The sequence below is a fragment of the Varanus komodoensis genome, unplaced genomic scaffold (assembly GCF_004798865.1).
Source record: "Varanus komodoensis strain SLA01 unplaced genomic scaffold, ASM479886v1 scaffold23, whole genome shotgun sequence".
Classification (NCBI taxonomy): Eukaryota; Metazoa; Chordata; class Lepidosauria; order Squamata; family Varanidae; genus Varanus; species Varanus komodoensis.
In genome coordinates, this window is record NW_025335627.1 from 11,256,594 (window position 1) to 11,277,100 (window position 20,507).

The 20,507-nt window shown below is 39.8% G+C and overlaps 1 protein-coding gene across 6 annotated transcripts in view; it reads left to right on the forward strand.

The window, feature by feature from the left end:
• The window catches only part of PARD3B (par-3 family cell polarity regulator beta), a 648,538-nt gene that overhangs the window by 368,215 nt on the left and 259,816 nt on the right, over positions 1 to 20,507 (forward strand). For all 6 annotated transcript variants that reach the window (XM_044431728.1, XM_044431729.1, XM_044431731.1 and 3 more), the window contains 2 exons: positions 12,435 to 12,641; positions 13,855 to 14,113. In XM_044431728.1, the coding sequence (XP_044287663.1) occupies positions 12,435 to 12,641; positions 13,855 to 14,113 (466 nt within the window). The remainder of the gene's footprint in view (positions 1 to 12,434; positions 12,642 to 13,854; positions 14,114 to 20,507) is intronic.

The following is a 20,507-nucleotide window of genomic DNA, read 5'->3' on the forward strand; positions in this document are numbered from 1 at the left end:
CAGGTCCCTGCTTCTGGAGTTCATGTACACTTTAAAGCTGTTGGGAGAAAAGAATGTCGAACCACTTGCTCCTGGGAGCAGCAGGCTCTTACTGTTCCCAGCTTGCTAAGTGGATCTGTCTCAGTGTGGGAACTATGCTGAGTCACTGGCAATTTCCCCAGGTGACTGTTCCTAACAATTCCTTAGGCCTGCTTTCATCCTGCAAAGATGTCTTAATAACAAGTAAGTTATTAGATTTCTTAGATGCATAAGTCAAACTTCCCTCCCATGGATTTTATTACATCCAGGCTTTTAGAGCAGTGGCAACAACTTCCTGTGTCATGTGAACATATTACTAGTTGGTAACCTGATGGAACACAGAAGAACTCCATTGCTGCCTATCACCACTTTGTGTTTGGAGAGTCTGGCATATGGAGTTGCCTTGGAGATAGATGGTTGATGTGAGTGTAGCAATTACTACTGCTACTACTGAGATTTCTTTTAACCTTCAAGATCTGAGCTTCTATACATTAGCAAGATAACAATTGGCTGGACTTTATGAATTAAGCATCTCGATGTTAAGCCATTTTAATATACTCTGGCAAGGCTGGTCACCTCCCAGTCTTGATTATGTGTGCAACATGCATGTGCATAATTCACATGCAGCTAAATTGTCCCGCAGCCTGCAAATATTAAAGTCTCACCTGATGTCAAATTGGGGGAACTTGGGCAGTGCAATCTATCGGAATGATAAAGTGCAAGCAAAATAAACACAGTACTTTATGTTCTCTTAATTCAGGTCCAAGTGGATTTGGATGAAGTGTTTATTGAGTTTGCCAGCTTCTTCAGATGTGCTGCCATATTGATTTCTTTTATTACTGGAAGCTGTATAACCTGACCTCTCCCAGAATCCTGTATTTTAAAAGCCATAAATTTTAACTTTACTTGTGAGCAAGGACTGAAATGCTGTGAAAGCCTTTTTATTAGTGAAGCTTTGCCTTGCTCCATGTTCCTGTATCGCTCATGGCAACAATATTTAGAGCTTCTTAAATCAGAGTAGCTGCTGGGCAGCTGCTGGGGGAGTCCTGATAAGGTGAGTAGATAAACATCTCAAGTGTTCAGGATTCACTGATCAGACTGAGAGCTGGCAAGTATACAAGAACACAGGATTTTTCTCTAGCTCAGTTTGGTAGAACTATTCCTGTAATTCTGAATGAGTGGCAAAATTATGGTTGGGGTTTTTTTTTTTTAAGTGTAGCTCCAAACAAGAAAATTGAATTACCTCCTAACTTCATCTATCCCCTTATGTTAATTTTCCACATTGTGACAACACCTTAATAATTCCTTCAAATAGCGATTGAAGCAGTTAACAATTTTAAAAAGTTGATAAGATCATAGATTAGCTTTCAGAAAAGCCCCATGTTTGCAAATACATGACTTAGCAGTAGCAGGTAAGTTTTAAGATGCAGTCCTGTGGAAGTGTAGACATTGTAGGCCTTTCTTTCTGTCTCAGCTTGAATAGAACGTACCTTCAACATGTTTTTTAATTGCTATTGCCATAATTCAGCACAGGAGGAAAGTGCTGCTAGGGTTCCTTAACAGGTATACGCTTGGCTAATCTAAACTGTAGATTTACGATGTATTGTTATTACTACAATTAAATTGATTATTTGCAATTATCTATAATGTATAATTTACAGTACAAAAGAGACAAAGGTGTGCCACTTTTAGCTGTTAAACACCTGTGCAATGTGGCAGGATTGGATTTCAGGACCAGCTGGAGTCCCCTTCCATGTTCATGGCAGAGAAATGCTAGTGAGTTGTTGGTTTTGGGCGTTGACCTACCAGAGTCCTCAGTTCTATTATGTAGATGCCTCCTATATCTCTAAATCTGCTGAAAGAAATGTGAAATTTGGCATGAGATGGATGCCATCCTGAAATGCAATGTCTTTATCATGTGTCCCTATAGTAGTGCTGTGAGCTTCTAATACCATTGTAAGAGCTGTGCTTGTGGATTAGTTGTGGGTTGGCTGCTTTTAGAAGAAAAAAGTAGAAGAAATTGTGTCTTTTAGAATTGCAATATTCAGAAACCAGTGGTAGGAAGTTTCAGTCTCCAGTGAGACAATGTTTCTGTTGGCCAGATCTGGATCATCTTTCCTGGTTACACAAAGCATGGTTCATGGAGTCACATTTTGGCACACTTCAGCACTTCATTCCTGGCTTGTATTAAGCCAGAATTCCCTACCCAGAACTAAAGAACAGATTCAGTAAGGACAATTATTTAAATTTGGATGAAACATAAATACATAGAAATGGAGCACATCAGAAGGGGTCTCCTGGGCCATCTAGTCTAACCCCCGGCTCTAACTGGCTCTGCTCATGACATGCCCACCATGTGCATTGTCTAGCCTAGCCTTGAACACCCTCACTGATGGGGCCTCAACCACCTTCCGTGGAAGCCCATTCCATACCTTCGGGGTCCTAACTGTCAGGAAGTACTTCCTGGCATCTAAATTGAAGCTTGGTTCCCTGAGCTTCACTCTGTTGGAGCGTGTCCTGCCCCCCTCTGTAGGGGAGAACAGGTCTCTGCCCACCTCCATGTGACATCCCCTCACATACCTGTATGTCGCCAACAGATCCCCTCTGAGCCTCCTCTTCTCCAGGCTGAAGAGACCCAGTTCTCTCAGTCTCACCTCATACGGCTTCCCCTGCAAACCAGCCACCAACCTTGTGGCCCTACGCTGCACTGACTCTAACCTGACTATATCATTCCTGTAACGAGGGGCCCAAAACTGAACAGTATACTCCAGTTGCAGGTGCACCAGAGTCGTATAGAGTGGTAGTAATATCTCTCTCAATCTAGAAGCCACACTTCTGGCTATGCAACCAAGGGTGGCGTTCACCCTCCTTACCACTACATCACACCACTCACTCATGTTCAGCCTGCAGTCAACCAATACCCCGAGATCCCTTTCACAAGTGCTGCTCTCCAGCCACTTGTCCTCTAACCTGCACTTATAACACCCATTCCGATGCCCCAAGTGCAAGACCTTGCACTTATCCACATTGAACGCCACCCTGGAATGAGAGGTGGCTGAGGCCCCATCGGTGCAGGTGTTCAAGGATAGGCTGGACATGCCCATGGTGAGCATGTCGTGAGCAGAGCCGGCTGGAGCCAGGGGTCAGACTAGATGGCCCGGGAGACCCCTTCTGACTTACTCTGTTTCTATGTGGAAAACCTGCAAGTATGGCATGAGTGCAACAGCAGGCTCCTGCTCATGTCCTCCAATAACTACTACTGAAAGGCACATTGGAGTTGATACAGAGACATGGTGAATCAATGATGTTGATAGCCTTGTTCTCAAGGAACTTGTCCAGTTCTTTATTAAAGCTGTCCATGTTGGTGACTGTCACTACATTTTGTAGCAATAAATTCCATAACGCTGCATGAAGAAGTCCTTCATTACATCATATTTTCCCTTCATTCAAGTCCTGAGTCCAGATTCTGGTCTACTTTTTTCCACATTGCCTAATTGTATACACCTCTGTCATGTGCCCTTTAATTTGCCTTTTTTCCTGAGCTAAAAATCTCCAAACATTGTAGCTTTTTCTCACAGGGGAGTTGCAGTATCCCTTGATCATTTTGGTTGCCATTTTCTCAAACATTTTGCCTACTGTTTCTGCACCATTCTGCTCTATGATTTCTCATTTTTGAGGTATGCTGAAAGAACTGTACACAGTATTCCAAGTGAGGTTACACCACTGATTTGTATAAGGGCCTTATGATGTTGGCAGTTTCATTTTTTAATATTTTCCTAATGATGCCCAAAATGAAATTATCCCTTCAGACCACATCAGCATGTGTCCACATGTGCATCACTTTAGCATTTGCTTAGATTGAATTGCATTCACCATTTTAATGCCCATTCCCAGGAGCTCTTGAGTCCTTTTTGAGTTTTCCATCTGTAAATTATTTGCAGTTGTCAGCTCATACCCTATCACTTTTCACCACTCTTTCCAGATTATTTGTAATGGTAGTTTATGTTTGTTACATTTTGAACCTTCAGTACACTAAACATTTAGATACCTAGGTTGTGAGCAAAATATTATTACAATGTACTTTGGGCTTTATAATCTCAGTTGGCTTACCTTTAACTGCAGAAGAGCCTGCCGTTTGAATCACAGTGGCAGATGTTTTTCCTTTATTTCCTTAGGGATTTATAGCTGGCAACCCAGGCAGATCAAGATTTTCTTTTGGAGAATGCTGTTATTTTCTTTATTTATTTCATTTTTATACCTGAACCAACTTGGAAGTCATTCCTGTCTGAAACTGAGATAATAAGATGTTTTAATACACACTAAGAATAGTCCTTTGTTTTCTTTCCTCTCATGCAAACTAAGAGGAAATATCGCATGATGAGTTGATACTAAAAGTTTGGGAGAAGATTAGCCTCTTCACACATTCAGCAGAATGCTGAAGTACAAAAACATTTTACTTGTCTTCTGCTTCAAAGATATTTTTATTTTACTTTTAATTCAGTTACAACATAAATCTAATTTTTCAACTGTTTAAGAGATGCATAGACCAATGTGCTTTAGATGATAAGTACTTTTAATTCTTGAAGAATTTCTATTGTTAGAAAATCTGATTAAAAGACCTGCCAGCAGTAGATGGGAGAACATGGCTACCATCCCTATGCTTCTTACCTGAGTTCTCATGTGATTTCTAGTGTGGCCACTAGATTTCTAGACATTACAAAGAGAAAGAGGAAGTGGGGGAGGAAATATATTGCTAAAATAGAAGTCAAAATGGACAGCCCTTCAAACAGAGCACTGCCAGCTGTAAAGTAGGACACATCACCACTGGGGGACTTCAGTACAACATTTGACTGCTTGTTAACTCTAGTCCATGTATTCCCTGCTTTCTTGCCTAGAGAGGAGTCTTTTCTGGCCTTCCAGGTTACAAGCCAGCACTCTTCATTAATGAGATTAGGCCTGCAGTAGAAACTGAAGTGCTGCCAATATATATAGGAACAATTTAACTCTTAGTAGAGCTCAAATCTGTAATGAGAGTTTTTAATCAAAGAACTTACCAAATTCCCCAGGCTTTGAATTCTAATTCTTACTCCTTTTTTGGCAGGCATAACATTATTCAGACCTTTTATTTCACTTTCCAATTTAGGATCCTTTGCTTAAGGCAAAAGACCAACTAAAAGATAATCACTATCACTAATTTTTGAGTATAAGAGGTTTAGCATATTTCTTTGCTTTTATCAAGCCTTTCATAATTCTCTCCATGTTTTCTAAATGAACCAGTGTTGAAAAGGCCATAACATTAGAAGTGCTTCTGATAGCTATTCAGCTGAAGAGTGCAAATTAAACAGTGTGATGAATATTGAAATCCCTCTGTCCCAGATAATTCTTAGTATCTCTGCAGATATCGTGCCTTAAAACATATATGAGTAATGACAGGAGAGGGGCAAAAAGGAGAGGGGTGGAGGAGGAAATCTTAATGATTTTATAAAACATCATGGCTACGCCTAATTAATGGAAAGAAAACTGTTCCAAAATGTAGTTATGCTTCTGGTTTCTCCTTGTGACGGGGTAAGCAGGACACCAGCAACCTTGTTCTCAGGTTTTGTGGTGTCCTTTTACTCAGCCTAAGCCAAAGGAAGCTGCTATCAGCACCTGCACAAAGATTCAGTAGTCTGAGCTGCGAACAGGATCAAAGTATTACACCAGCTTCTTAGCAGTTGTACATGTCACCACCCCTTGGAACTGTACAGATTTCATCATGAGGTGTTTATTGAGAATTCTTGCAATAAAATGTGAATATAACACTTTCCACACCCATTCCTTACTCCAGTTTTAAGATGGTCTCATACAGTAGAAATAAGTGTATAGGATAGTTTGGTCCCTTTATAATTGTTCTGGAAAATTACGCTAGTTTCCTCCAGTTGTTGATGATTAAATGGTACACACATTAAGTGGCAATGTCTCATTGTTTCTCAGATCTTAACCAACATAATGGTTCATCTCAGTTTGGCCCTGGAAACAAATCTAAAATTCTCAGAGTAGCATTAGTATGATGCAACCCTATTGAGCCAGGAGAGCAGAAACAGATTAGTGTCACCCTGTTGCTCACCAAATAGATCATTTTGTAGCACTGGGGAAGTATACACAGTACAGCAATGCACTAATGGACAGAAGATATATCCTCACTGTGCATGAACTTAGTATATATTCTAGATTTTAGTGATACTTACCAAGACATATGGCAGTCCTATACTTCAACATATACTTAGCTTGTATGGAAAGATGTTTTGTTTATGATAATCTCATAAATTGAAATTAAACGAAACCTATAAGAACACAGCCCCACCTCTCCATATCAACTGATCAACTGTTTTGTTTTACTGAAATTTAACTTTTTGCTACGTGTGCTGTATTGATATAAACTGAAAACAAAACTCAGATTAGGGAAAAAAGCAAACAATTTTATTTTTCCTGTTATCTTACTAAAATAATGTAAATGTGCCATTTTTCCTGCACTTTTGTGTCTAAAAAATTCATATTATATACTATTACAAGTGAAGTTGACAAAAATATCTTTTTAGATAACCCATCCCACTCTCACTTGAAACATTGAACCTGATTTCTTGAGCTCTACAGCTTTATTTTGATGGACTTTTTGTGTAATCTATAAACCGGTGTGCTTCCAGATAGCATGGTTATTTTCCATTGAATTTCTGTCTTGTTTAAATCTGTTAATTGAAGATTGCAAGATCAAGATTTGAAGTCATAAACTAGGCTCTAATTGATATGTTAAGTAGTAGCTTGGGAATGAAGAGGAAGGATCGGAAGCCAGGCTATTAATGAATGAATAGCCCAGTGTGTAGTGTCTTGCTGGTATCTCTAGCACCTGGATCCGTTTCTACAAGGAGATTGTAGGGAGAGCATTAGTCAGTAAATTACTCCTAATGGATAGAGAAATGCTAGATGCCCATACTGTGCATTCATTTCATTATTAAAGTGCATTGCAACTTTGGGTGAAATCCAGTATTGCATGAGCAGACTTCTGTGAGAACAGTGGAGCGCCCCTCTTCCCTTGTGTGCTGAGCCCCGCTCCTTCTGGAGAGTCACCACACCCTCTGGAACAGAGTTGGAGGGCACAACGGGGGCTGCATGGAGGAGGAAGCTTGTTTTTCATACTTTTTCTGTCTTTCCCCCATCCCACTTTCAGTTACAGCCTATATTGGCCTTATTGATCCTTTTTATTTCCCAACCTACTATGTGGATCCTTAAGTGTGGTTCCACATATGGATACCAGCTTTTTGCTATTCTATTTTTAATTATCCATTTAAAACTGAACATATATCACTTTTCCAAGCAGTTCTTATTATAGGGGGACTTTTGATACTATATTTTATTGCAAAATATTAAAATTAAACAGTGCTACAGAAATAAATATATAGCTTCTATTAAAAAGTTAATTTTAATTGGGTATGAATGACACTGTCCCTATATGTTCTGTCTTTAACCCTGTCTTTGTAACTTTCTGGAAGTTTTGCCATTAGTTACAATGGGTGCATGATAAAGATTAGAGGGAATAAACCTAATCGGTACATTCTCAGATAACACAAGGAGTGGAATATCCCTTTGGTCATAGTATTGATTGTCATTTATTTTATAACTCTGTAATAGGCTCTCTTTGTCAAAGATTGTGTGCTTGTTATGTATATTTAAAATTGTATACTATAGTAGTGATACTGAACTCTTGCATTTAGGAAAATGGGCAGTTGTAGTTGTCAGTATTCTTTTCAGGACTTATTCATATATTGCTAGGTTATCATGTGAAGTAACTATATTGAAGTGGCTTTTCACCTTGGCATCAATTTAGGTGATTGTGTACCTTCTTGCAAGCTGCCATCCTTGTGTATGTCACATTCTTGGTTCCTAGTTCATCTGTTTTTAGTTTGTGGTGTCCTCCCATTTTCTAGAGTGGCATAGATTTCAAGGAAAGAGATTTGTTTGCAACCACATAATGAAAGAAGCCAATCTTTACTATGACCATTAAGCTGTTCTTGTCCTTTTTTGCATTTTTATTAGGACTCAGTCCTTTATTGCAGGACTCAAATCCCACGAGAGTTAAGCAGATTTGCTAAAACTACCTTCCTTTGGCTGCAGATATTTTAGTCTATAACTTCCTTCATTCCTATCCACTGCTTATGTTAGCTGGGGCTGATGGGTGTCTAAGGCATCCAGAGGAGGCAGACTTGCAGGGGTTTAACTAGAACTATGCTTCCTGAAGCAGATCTTCCTATTACTAGTTGTTGGTAATCTATCTAGATGGGTAATCCATTAATAGTATAAATTTATTATAATGATTCTTTTCTTCGAAGAAGTATGTCAGTAGCCTGGGTGTATCAGAGGGAGTGAAGAGACAAGGATGCCCTTGTGTGAGCTTGGCTGGGCCAACTGCTTCTGATCCTCTGTTCTTGACTTGGATCCTGGCCCTTGCTTGGTTTTTCACTACGCCCCAGCCACTAACTACCTTGGCTATGAGCCACTAACTACATTGACTGCTACACCACTAACCCAAGTTGTCAGCTTGTTAACATGACCTCACCTGAAATACCATTTTCTTCTGGCCTGCTTGGGCCTGAGGGCCAAATCTCTGGGTTTCCAGTACCTGACTGTCTGTAAGGCTGATTCTGCCCAAACTGGGTATGGTTGGCATGTTGTCCGTCCTGTGGCGTTTTCTCCACAGTTACAACATTCTATGTTCTTAAATACAATGTACAGGTTATTAAGGTTTCTTACAGATTTTTATTTAGTTTGCTTACATGATTAATAACAAATATTATGCCACACCCCAATTCTTAAAATCTGGATTCAAAAGATCTTGTAATTGACAGATATTAATTTTTAAAATTGTAATGTTGCCAATAAAAAGTCAGATAAAATGATTAAATAGCCTTAGGAAAAGGGCAACAAAATGTTCAACTATTAATCTACCAGAGAGAATCTTTAGTAAGATTTTATGGGGTGGGGGTGGGGCAAGAGAAACATTTTCATTCATGTGAGTGGAACATATAGTTAATCTTCGCCACTTCACTCCATATTTTGACAGGATCCCAATAAAATGCTGTTAGACCATAAACTGAACACAAGCCTGTTCAACATGTTCTCTTATTTTAGGTGCATTAGCAGGAAATTAAATGATCTAATAAAGTATTTGAGTTTACTTGTTAAGTAAGTGCTGTCATGTTTTTTCCCCTTCTCTTCCCTCTTTTTTAAAAAAATGTTCCTGGGAATGCTAAAACCTGTACCACATTATTACTAAATTTTATTTATTTATTTATTTAGGAGACTTCTATGCCGCCCCATTTGCCGAAGCCTCGGGGCGGCTCACAACCATAAATAAACTTCGATAGAATAATATAAATTAACAGTATAAATTCCTCTCTTGAGACATAAATGGATCATTTATGCAATAACAATACATCGCCAATAATGTTTCGAGTCATTAGTGGGTGTTACAATGCCTTTTCAGAAACCCAATCATTGAATAACAATAATAATAAATATGCCCATACTGCTTTTCCAGCTTTCAGAGCTTTGCCCATGTTTATGAAAGCTGAGGACCCATCAGTTCACCGCTTTTATGTTCCTAGTTTCATTGGAAAAAAATCTCAGGACAAACAGTTGCTGGGGGCATTTTGTGAATGCTCCGAGGGCATTTAATTGTGGTGATGGCATCCATCAAGTGGGCATGGCAATTATATCCATCCTTTGTCCTATTTGTAACCTGCTTGAACTAGTTGTGAAACCCAAAGAAGTGGCAAACAATTGATAATAGAACCCAGGATACACAATCACAGCCATCTGCCCACATTAGTGCACCAAGAGCAACATTATCCTTGAGATACATTTTCAAAGGCAAAAATGGCACTTACGTTTAATGGAAACTAAGCCTCCTAAGTGTCATTGTGGGTGCATATGTTATCCATCTGTATATCATCTTTTATGCCATATGCCTTCACAAGTTCATCAACTTAACTTGACTGATAAGTGAAGCAAGTTTCACATTTGGTCTCAGTCTAAATTTAAGCTATTCTGCAATGAATCCCAAAGCATCTAAACAAATTCCAAAATGCACTTGAGCAAGAGAAAGACCCAAGACCCACTAAGCCGATAGCTTCTGATTTACCTTTTAGCCTACCAATATCATGGGCCATTTGGGGAGATTTTCATGGTACTAGAGAAGCTGCATGGTGGAGGTGGACCAAGGTCATATCTCTCTTCCAGGCTCTGAAGATCCTTTGCTACCTCGAAGAGGGATCATGGAGGATTCCCTCCTCTTCAGCCATTAGCTTGTTCTCACAACTTGGCCCCAACTGGCCTGCTTACCCAGTGCACCACTTAAAATTAATTTCCAACTGTGTTAGTTTAAGGGCTGTTAGGTTCTCTGCACTGCTGTTCTGTGTTGAATTGGGAACCTTGAGTATTTTGCACAAGGCAGGAGGTAGATCAGAGTTACAGCGGAACTTCATGTTTTTTAGAATGGGTATCACCCACTGCTGTTCCTCTCCCAAATGCATAGCTAGGTATAAGCAGATGCTTGCAGCACCAGCTAGTTCACTTGGACTACAAAGCTCCATTTTGTGATGGGTCTCTGTACTGCAGACCTCATGGCTGCAGACCTCATGGCTGTAACACCTGGCCAGAATTTCTTCTCTGACCCTTCGTTTTTGCACCACCTAGCCTGATGCAGAGTTCTGGAGTACTTGAAAGCTTGCTCCTTTTATGGTTGGTATCACCTTCTCTTTCTAGTTAGGTCTAATGGCTTTAATGCTACATGATTGCCTATGTTTTATAGCTATCTAAGAGGAATGTTGTCTAGAGGGAAATAGCATGCAACATGCTCAGAGACTCTTTCTTTATTATCCTTTTCTCTGTGAAATGTATATTCCAAGTATAAGCCTGAACATTGGAAAGCAGGATCCAAGGCTCAGCACTGGCTTAAATTAAGCCATGTACGAAGGATCTTCTATTTTGAGCTGTGTAGTGATTTTCCCATCGAATGCTAGCAATCAGAGCAGTTTTCTCACTGAAAAGTAGCCCAGCTTTTTTTCCACAGATCAGAAAAGCTTTTACTTTATCTGTTTCCTTTCCAGTGATTATGCTTCTCTCTTCTGTTGTTCCTTCCCTGCCTCAAATGGGCACTGCTGTACCTCTCACTGATACTTATGCCTTGAATAATTTTAAGCACCTTTATGCTGCAAGCAAGGCAGTGCTCAAAATCCATCTCAGCAGTTGCTAATTTGGCAATAATGGCAGTCTCCACAATGGCAATTAATGAACAAAGGGAGCTTGCACTTTGTGACCTAGCAACCAGGTTTCCCTTTAAACTGGTTTCTCTCTCTCTCCTTCTTTTGTACACTACATGTCAAAAGTCCCCAGGGAAGAGCAGTGTTAAATTGCTTTGCCTGTGGCTGATCTTTTACCATTTGGTGGCAATGCTTTCTCTTATTTATTTCTTCCTATTCTGGTTTTCTTAATCACTTGCTTTTGCTTTAGACAATTCCCCAATTTGGCGTATTCTCACAAATGCATGGTTTCTTTCCTTTATTCAAAAGTGAATATTTCTGTTCTTCTGAGGTTACCAAGTATCTTGGAAAGCTGCCTTCACTGCAGGATGTACAATGTTTAATTTCTTCTATAGCTTATGGAGCAACTCTGATATAACAGGTTTTTGTTGGTTTCCTCCTTAAAATTGCATAAAACCCATTTTACAGTTTCAACTATGCCCTCCTGATTTCACTTACACAATACATATAATATGTGAGTGCTTCCACTTTAATGCTTTTATGACACCAACTCTCTGCCTTTACTTTATCTGGGGGTGGGGGAAGGCAGCGATGGCCTAAAATGATTTAATAGAAAGCAATCAATGTATATCTTTTCAGATTTACTGGGTCATATACGGGGTACCTTTTGAGCAGTAAAAGGAACCCCCAGTCTATTTCACATGAGTTTTGGATTTCTGTGGTAGTAGTAGGAGAATAACTTTAGTAGCAGAACCAGTATTTAGTCATCTTACCAAGATCCTCTGTCAGTTGTAAATTTATCCTGAGATCCTAATAAAAGAGCTCTTTTTAGCCCCTGATATTTTTGGTCCACCGAATGTTCAGAATAGTAATGCTGTTTTGAGTTACACATGTTTCCAGAAGTGTTTTCTACTTTCTGTACCTCTGAAGTTTACAAATCTAATTTATGAAAGTTAAAAGCTCTGGTTAGTTTTGGAGAGCAAATGATGATGTCGGGTTTTTGCAAATGCAGGATCTAACATTTTGTAGGTGTACCCAGTGGCCCTCTTTAAAGCACGTGCATGTTTATATTTTATTCCTACTTTGCATAGTTTAAATAGTACCCCTATTCTCTTCCTTCAGAATCTCCTGGCAAGGACATTGGCCCCACCCTGGGCTTAAAGAAGTCGAGTTCGCTTGAGAGTCTACAGACAGCTGTTGCTGAAGTGAAAAAGAACGAGCTTCCTTTCTACAGACCCAGGCCTCACATGGTGCGTGGTAGAGGGTGCAATGAGAGTTTCAGAGCTGCCATTGACAAATCATATGATGGGCCTGAAGATACAGCTGATGGTATGTACTTCAGTACTTCTCTCCTCAATCTCTCTCCCTCCCTCATTTCAGTACAGGCTAGTTTCCATTTCAGTGTGCTTTTATTTGAAAGAATAACCTTCTCCAACCTGGTGCCTTTCAGGTGTGTTAGACCTGGTACAAAATGCAGCAGCCTGTGTAGTGGTAGAAGTTAGCTCCCATGATGCTGGTACTGCACTTGCTGCACTGGTTGCTGGCATGGCTCCAACCCAATTTAAAGTAATGGTTTTAATCTTTGACAATTTAAGTGGTTTGGACCCAGGTTACCAGAAGACCTGCTTCAAACTGTGCTAGTCCCCCCTGCATGTGGAAGACACCCTTCTCACTTGTCCAGCACCAGGGGCGACGAGGCTAGTGAGTACAAGGGAGAGAGATCTTCTCCAGAGTGGCCATGTACCTCTGGAATATGGCTCCAACAGGGGATCACCAGGCCCTTCTTTTCAGGTCTTCTTGAAAGCACCCATCTGTTCTTGCTGATCTTTAGAATAAAAAAAGCAAACAAAAAAGGCTGCTGGTTTTATAAATGTTATTTTTAGTGAACATTAATGTTCTGATGGTTGTAGACTGTATGTCATCATAGCAGAATTCCCATTTAAAGGCAACCTAACAGTTAAATAAATAAAATAAAAATTGGTGGTGGTGCTGCTGTTGGGGCTATCCACTCATGTTCTAGCAAATTGCATGTTGAAAACTGGAACACTGCAACACCCTATCAGGCATTGCAGAAAACTGCTATTTAGGGGTGCCCCTACACTGTTTCTTTAATGGACTTGACAGTACTGGACAAGCTATACTCACAAAATGTGTGCTCATAAATTTTGGCTTTCTATTATGTTCTGTTAATTCTTTGACTTGAATACCATCTGCCTCCTTGTGTCCCAAGAGACACTCTGTGTATGTGTGTGTTTGTTTTAAAGACTAGTAAGGCTTGAGAGGCATGGTATTTGCAAGGATAGTGGTTTTCCTATGTATAAATATTGCCAAAACGATAACGAGAACCCATAATGTAACCATCCTTAATTTACAACACAGTCATGATGGAATTAGCTAGCTATGTTTGATGGTCTTTTTATAGTTTCCTTAATATATACAATTTGAATAAAGTACATTATAGGATGCCATATATAGTCACCAGCCCTGCATTTTTCATTTGTACATGTTCATCATAAATGTCTGGCCTGCTCTCATTTTACAGATGGTACCTCTGATAAGAGCTCTCTGTCTGGTCAGGAAGCTCAGAATTTTGAATCGGCCTTTCATGTAAACTCTGAGTTGGAGGATGCGGAAGGCAAGGCAAAGAAGCATAAGAAGACCAAAGAAAAATCAAAACTAAAAGAAAAGAATAAAAAAACTAATCTGAAGAACAAATCAAAAAGTAAAGAAAAGGACAAGAAGGAAGAAAGTGAAGATCTAGAGAGAAAAACAAAGAAGAAAGGTCTGGGTGCCATGTTGAGGTAAAAGGCCTTGTTAGATCTTTTTTTGTTGTTGTTAATGATATTAAAATTATTTAGCTTTTTGTTCTCAGGCCACTTGATGAGTTTGATGATATTACAAATAGAAGCCAAGGACTGAATGACACTGAACCACATTTGTGTTTGTTTGAGGGCCATTTCATACACCACTTTTCTTTATACAGCAGTTAATCTCTACAGTTAGCTGATTGAAATATATGTCCCACCTCTGCAAAAAGAACCAGAGGCAGGTCATAATAAATAAAGCCATTGGGTAGAGTAGACCCCTTGAAATCAATGAGCAATTTGAGTCCCATAAGTGTCCACTTGAAGCTGACCAGTTCTGATGCAACCCACTACATTTAAAGTACATGGAGTAGCATCATGGTATGAGCATCTTAAATTTAGTATCATTGAACTGGATAAAGCAGCCAAAGGAATTAAAATTAACCAATGAAATCAGTCATGGGAGAACAACAGCATCTTTCTAAAACTTAGAGGATGTGCTTCTCTTTATGAACCTCTTTTGAGAAGGAGTGCTATGGGAGTGTTTCCCAAGATGGTGCTGGGCTGGGAGAAAGAAACAGCTGAGTACTGAGAGGGACAAGCCAAGAAAATGGAACATTTCCTTATTTGCACTTTTTCCTTCCTTCTATATTTGGAAGGTCTACTTTCTGTAGTCCATGATTCATTAAGCCAAGCCATCTGCACCAGTCAGCTCAGGGGATCTTCCTCAACCTGATACCCTCTGGTCTGCATTTCCTATTAACATGGCCTGCGACCATGCTGTCTGCAGGAGAACATGTGGCCCAACACATCCAGAAAGTGCCAGCCTGGGTTAAAGAAAAGGCAATGTTCTTGTGTTCTGGCCCATGTTCTTACACATCTGCCTTGAGCTTGCCACAAAAAGAGACTCCTCCTTGGGGATTTCTACCCAACAGTCTTCTAAGTTTCTCAGATACAAGGAGGGGCTTAACTTGGGGTAACCATTAAATGTTACCTTTCTCTGTGGACAATTCCAAATTTCAAAAGGTGCATGTTTGGCTCGGCTGGTAACCAAGATGTGTGGAATCTTACAGATGAAGGGAGTTGCTATTTACCTGCAAACTTTGGAAGGTGTTTGCCGTCTTGCTGAAGGTCACCTCAGCATTAAATTTTGCAGGGTGATAATGGTTTTTCAGAAGAAAAAAATATACAAATCAAGCTGTGACAACTGTGCAAACAGCCTGTTGTGTGTGTTTTATATAGCTGAGCAGGAACTTTAATCTTCCACATTCTTATGGCAACTCCAACCAATGCAATTTGGGTCAGTGTGAAGAGAGTAATCCGTTTGTCACTTTCTTAGTGCTTAACTATGCTTAGCACAGTGCTTGCTCATCCAAAAGGGTGCTATATGAAAGCATATTCTTCAGTTTGAAGGAACAGATGATGGGTATTAAGACTTAAGTTCTTAATTTGTGGCCTGGTTAGTTTAGCTATCTGAGTTGAAATCATCACAGTCAGTGTATTTTCTGACTGCAAAGCCAAAGCTTTGACTCCACTTTTTAAATTAAGTTAAATAAAAGCTGAACCTTTTAAATCACCAAGAGAATGTGACATCTGTCACGGTGCATTGTTGCTCTGTGGCCTGATCCCAGAGCAGTTGTTAGAGGCCTGGTATATAATAAATGCATCATGACTGTGGCCCTGTTATTACCTTTTCCAGATAGTGGTTGTAAAATTCCTGGGTTTACCCTCCACTTTTTATGGATATGAAGGTAAGTTAGCTAATGGACTACAGCCATACCAATGAAATTTTAATAGCTAGCTCCCTATAGGCAGCCAATAGGCTTGGAGTTACAGTGTTTTGCTTTATAAAGCTTAGACCAACTGTGTGTATCTGGCATTTTTCAGTGGAAAGAAAAAAGAATAGACATGCATATCACATGCAGAGTGCTGAAGCCATGTATTATATCTGCAGTTTGCAAATGCTTTAAAACAGTGTTTATGGTGCAGCAGCATCTCCCTTTCGAACAACTGTGGTATTTATTAGGGTATTTATTATATTTACCCCCTCCCCTGCCATTTGGTTGCAAGGGACCCAAGGCAGCTTACTTGGTGCACTTCCTTATCCTCTTTATTTTGCCCTCACAACAACATGAGGCTAAGAGTCAGCAACTGTCTGAGTCACCAGTGAGCACCATGGCTAAGTGGGGCCTAGAACCTTGGCCCCACACTCTCCCTGACACAGTTATTGGTTGGCAGTTGTGATGATAGTGTTTCTATCAGGTAGCATTAATAGATAGTACTGAAAAATCTCAGAGCTGTATTTCAGTGGAAAGTTGCTTTCTGTTATGTGTTACTACATTAGGTTTGCAGATGAATTAATAAAGTATGTAATAAAAGCCACTATTTTCTTCTTTGGAAATATTATATTTTCCTACTAACAATTAATCTTCTGAGTATTTACTTTCATTTTCACAGTGTGAAACATTTTTGGCTGTCTAATTTGCCAGTACTGCTTCGAGCTAAGCACCTGAGTGATTTTAATGTTTCACTTTAGCTAGAAGAGAGGAAACGTTTTCATTATTAAGTGAAGATTCTTTACAACTCTACTTTTTATGACCAATAGTGTTGACTCTGTAATAGGATTGCTGAGCAAGTAGCATAATATGAACCTAGTGATGTACCTTAATGCATAATATTGATCCTAAATCAACAGATCCAAACTAGTAATTGACTGGTCATGCAGTACATTGTGGGTATATCCACATGTGCTGAACCAGATTGTCGGGGTCATTGACGCCATCACTTTTGAAGGCACAAATCACCTTTTTGAAGGATGGAAAACCTGGATAAAGTGTCTGCAGCCTCTGTTCCACCTCACTACCACCCACACATACAAGATCCAGTCCCCAACCCTCTGCACATGCACAGTGAGAGCATCTTTCCAAATTCAGTGTTGGGCCAGCACTTGATATTAGGTGCAGAGCAGAAGCCTAGGCACAGAATGTACTTGCATGAACTGAGAATATCCACTTGAAATCATGATAGTGGGTAGGCAGGGTATATGCATGTGTGAATACAGTGACTCTTTGTCCCTCCTGGGTCCCACTACTGCATAATTAACTGGTTTTTAATATTGTTTAATGTAGGTAGGAAAGTGATGGAAATAAGTGCCTACAATGGAAATGAAATAAATAATGACAAATAAATGAATAATGGTACTGCAAAGAGAGAAATAAATTATCACCAGAAGCTGTTTAGAAGGTTTCGTGAGCTCTTCATTTTTAATTTTTCTTTCCTGATTTATATCTGCTGTACAAAACTGTCAGTTGTTAAATTAAACTACCATGTTTTAGTGATTGCAGACTAAAGGAATGGGTGCAATAATTAATCTGAGAATATATGCATAGTTCATTTGTCACATCATTAAAAAAAATACTGGCTGCTTTATGATGCCCTCTTCTTTTTACTCCTGCAATCTTGATTACTCCTTAGCTGAGTTTATTGTTTGTCAAATGCAAAGACAAGAGGGATATTTTCGTATTTAAAAAGCTCGTATACATTCTGCTAAAGGTTTATTTGTTTAATTAGGGTTCTATTCTTCTCTTAGCATACATGCATAAATCTCATTAATGTTAACGAGTTAGGCCAGTGCATCACAGGGGAATATTGCCTTCTAAATCATTAGTGTACTTTAATAATAAGGTGACCTATATTTGTGGAGCAAGTCATAGCCAAGCTTCCAACTTGTTTTGGATGGAAGAGAGAACTAGAGAGCACAAACTTAAACTTCAAAAGTGGTAGAATATGCTGTGTGTGTGTGTTTGAGAGAATGCAACTATAGACAAGACTGCTGCTAAATTAAGGAAATACATCATTTTCATAATTTTCAGTTTTAAAATTAGGAGATTGTCTCATATGAGTGTTTTGCAAAACAGTCTTCTTAAGGTACAGAAACATCAGTTTCATGCCTTTGCACATTTCCCACATACCTTCCAGCTTTTCTTTCCCTTCTTTTTTTTTTTTTCTTTTAAGAACTTGCCAGAACTGCAGGATGACTTCTGTCCTCACCAGACAGTCTTAAGCTTTGACTTCATTGTGCTTTTTCTTCTTTACTGCAACATAAATTAAAGAATGTCTAAGTTTGGTGTGAACTTTCGAAAGCTGCAGTGCTGGTGCTAGGGTGCAACAGTGATTCAGGAAATGACATTATTTTCCCTGTTCATGCTGTGGGTACAGCGTTTCTGACATCCCCTGGGGTTTCACATTGCACTTCCTTCATCTTCATGCGTATTTTAAGGAACATTAGCACTTTGGTTTTCAAGCTGTAATACAGCTCCAAAGGGACCTTGAGAATAGAATAGGGAGGGCGGCACTTAATTTTGCAGTAGCAAAAAAAGATTATGGGAAGTTATGGCTCGCTAAAGCTAAGTGCTAGTTTCCTCTTTTTGGCTTTTGCTTTGACAGTAGCACAAGTACAACAACTGAACCAATTACAGCAGATATAAAATGCAACCCTTGCTGAGCATTCACGTTATTTGATACTGACCATTGCCTTTTTGTTTCCTTGTATTGGTGGAGGCAGCTGCTGCTTGGCACCTTTTTCATCCTTCTCCTTTGGCTCCATTGTTGGTCTCTTTTGCTCCTGGTGCTGTTTAATCTGCTGATCTTGGGCAGCCCACATCAGTTCTGTTCATGAGTGGCTGTGAGTCATAACATCAAACATAGAATTCTAAAGTTATCAGAAGAATCATTTGTGCTAGTTAAATAGCACAGAATGTGGGGAAACAAATCTGTGAATGGCAGTGGCCAGAGAAATAACATGTCACAACAGCAAATACATTCACAATGAATGGCCAGAGAGAAGAAAAGAAGGGAATATCACCATGCAACAGGGCGAGTCGTTTTAGTCCTTTCTGTGTTTCGCTCCTACACAGCTCCCATGGTTGAGCACAGATTCTTCTGAGTAAAGCAGCCATCCTTGTCTATACCCAAGCTGCCTCTTGGATAGCTGTGGGGGACAGGGGACAGTGGGAAGGAGGAGGGAGAGCAAGGTTGTCTGCTCCTTGTTAAGCAGCACTGATCCCATGCATTGTACAGTTTGTTGGTATCTTTCAGAATATCCCTCCTATAAGGAAGCAGCTGGTGGCTAAGTTAGAGACAGAGGTGCTGCACTAACAGACAGGTTCTCCATTAAGTACAAATTTAGTACTGTAGGTATTGCTGTTCATACCCTCCTGGAGAGAAAGGTATATTGACTCATGCTAGGCAAAGGAATCAGACCAGGAACATTTATTTTCTACTACCCTGGCACTGATTAAATGAAAAAGTCATCTCAAATCCAGTTGACATTTCAAGCCAAGATTATTACAGATATACAGTCATTAATCTAGTCATTTAAAATACATTTGTTGTTTTCAGAGATGAAAATAACATCTTGCAAATATTTCACTAGACTGACCTTTGTTGCTTGTTTACAAAAAGAAAGAAAGAAAAGAGGAAGAGAGCTTTAGAGGATGCAGATGACTGAAACCAAATGGAACACAGTTTGTACCTCTCTCCCTTGTGCCACCTTCCCTAGTTGTTTTAAGCAGAAAATTGGCACATCCTTCCAACTTACGAACTTCATTGTCATCTTTGTATGTTGTTCTTAGGACAATGGCTAGATTCACACAACACACGAAAAGTCTTGAGAATGTTTACCATATGCCTTGGTTAAAATTCTTCTGCGCTGAGAGATGATGAAGACGGGTGGAATGACTCTTCCTCCTCCCCACTCCCCAGTTTTCTTGCAGCATGCCAAGGACACTGCAGGGGAACCAAGGTGTCCCCTGGTTGTGAATGTTTAAGAATATTAAGGGTTTACTCTTATGCTTAGCTTTACAAATTGCAGACAAGTGCCTATGCAAAATTACAACTTGGTAGCCCACTGCTATTTTTCCCTCAGTTTTTTCCAAAAGGTTAAGTGGCGTGGAAAAAACCCTTGTATGAAAAAATCATTGTATGAAATTCGTTCAGTGTGAGGGGTAGTGTGATGCTGGGTTGCCTACACTTTGCCAAGTGTAAATACATGGACATTAGCCCCTGTAAACCCCCCCCAAGAACTTGTAAGAAGTGTGTTTTGGGGGGTACCCCCTCAATTCTTGTGGGGCATGCTAGGAATCCTTGTCCATCTCTTTGGTTTTGCCATTCATCGCAAGTGGATAGCACCTTGAGGGAAACCTGGGGGTGGGGGCAGGGATGGGCTGGGCTTGTGATGTAAAGGCATGAGCCTGCCTTGCAAGGGGGTTTCCCCTAGTTTTAACGTGCTCGCAGTGCGGGGACACTTTCAGCACTTGGGGGACAGAAAACTAGGGGATCATTCCGCCAACAGAAGGAAGCCCTTTCTGAGAAGCAGGCATTGACAGGATTA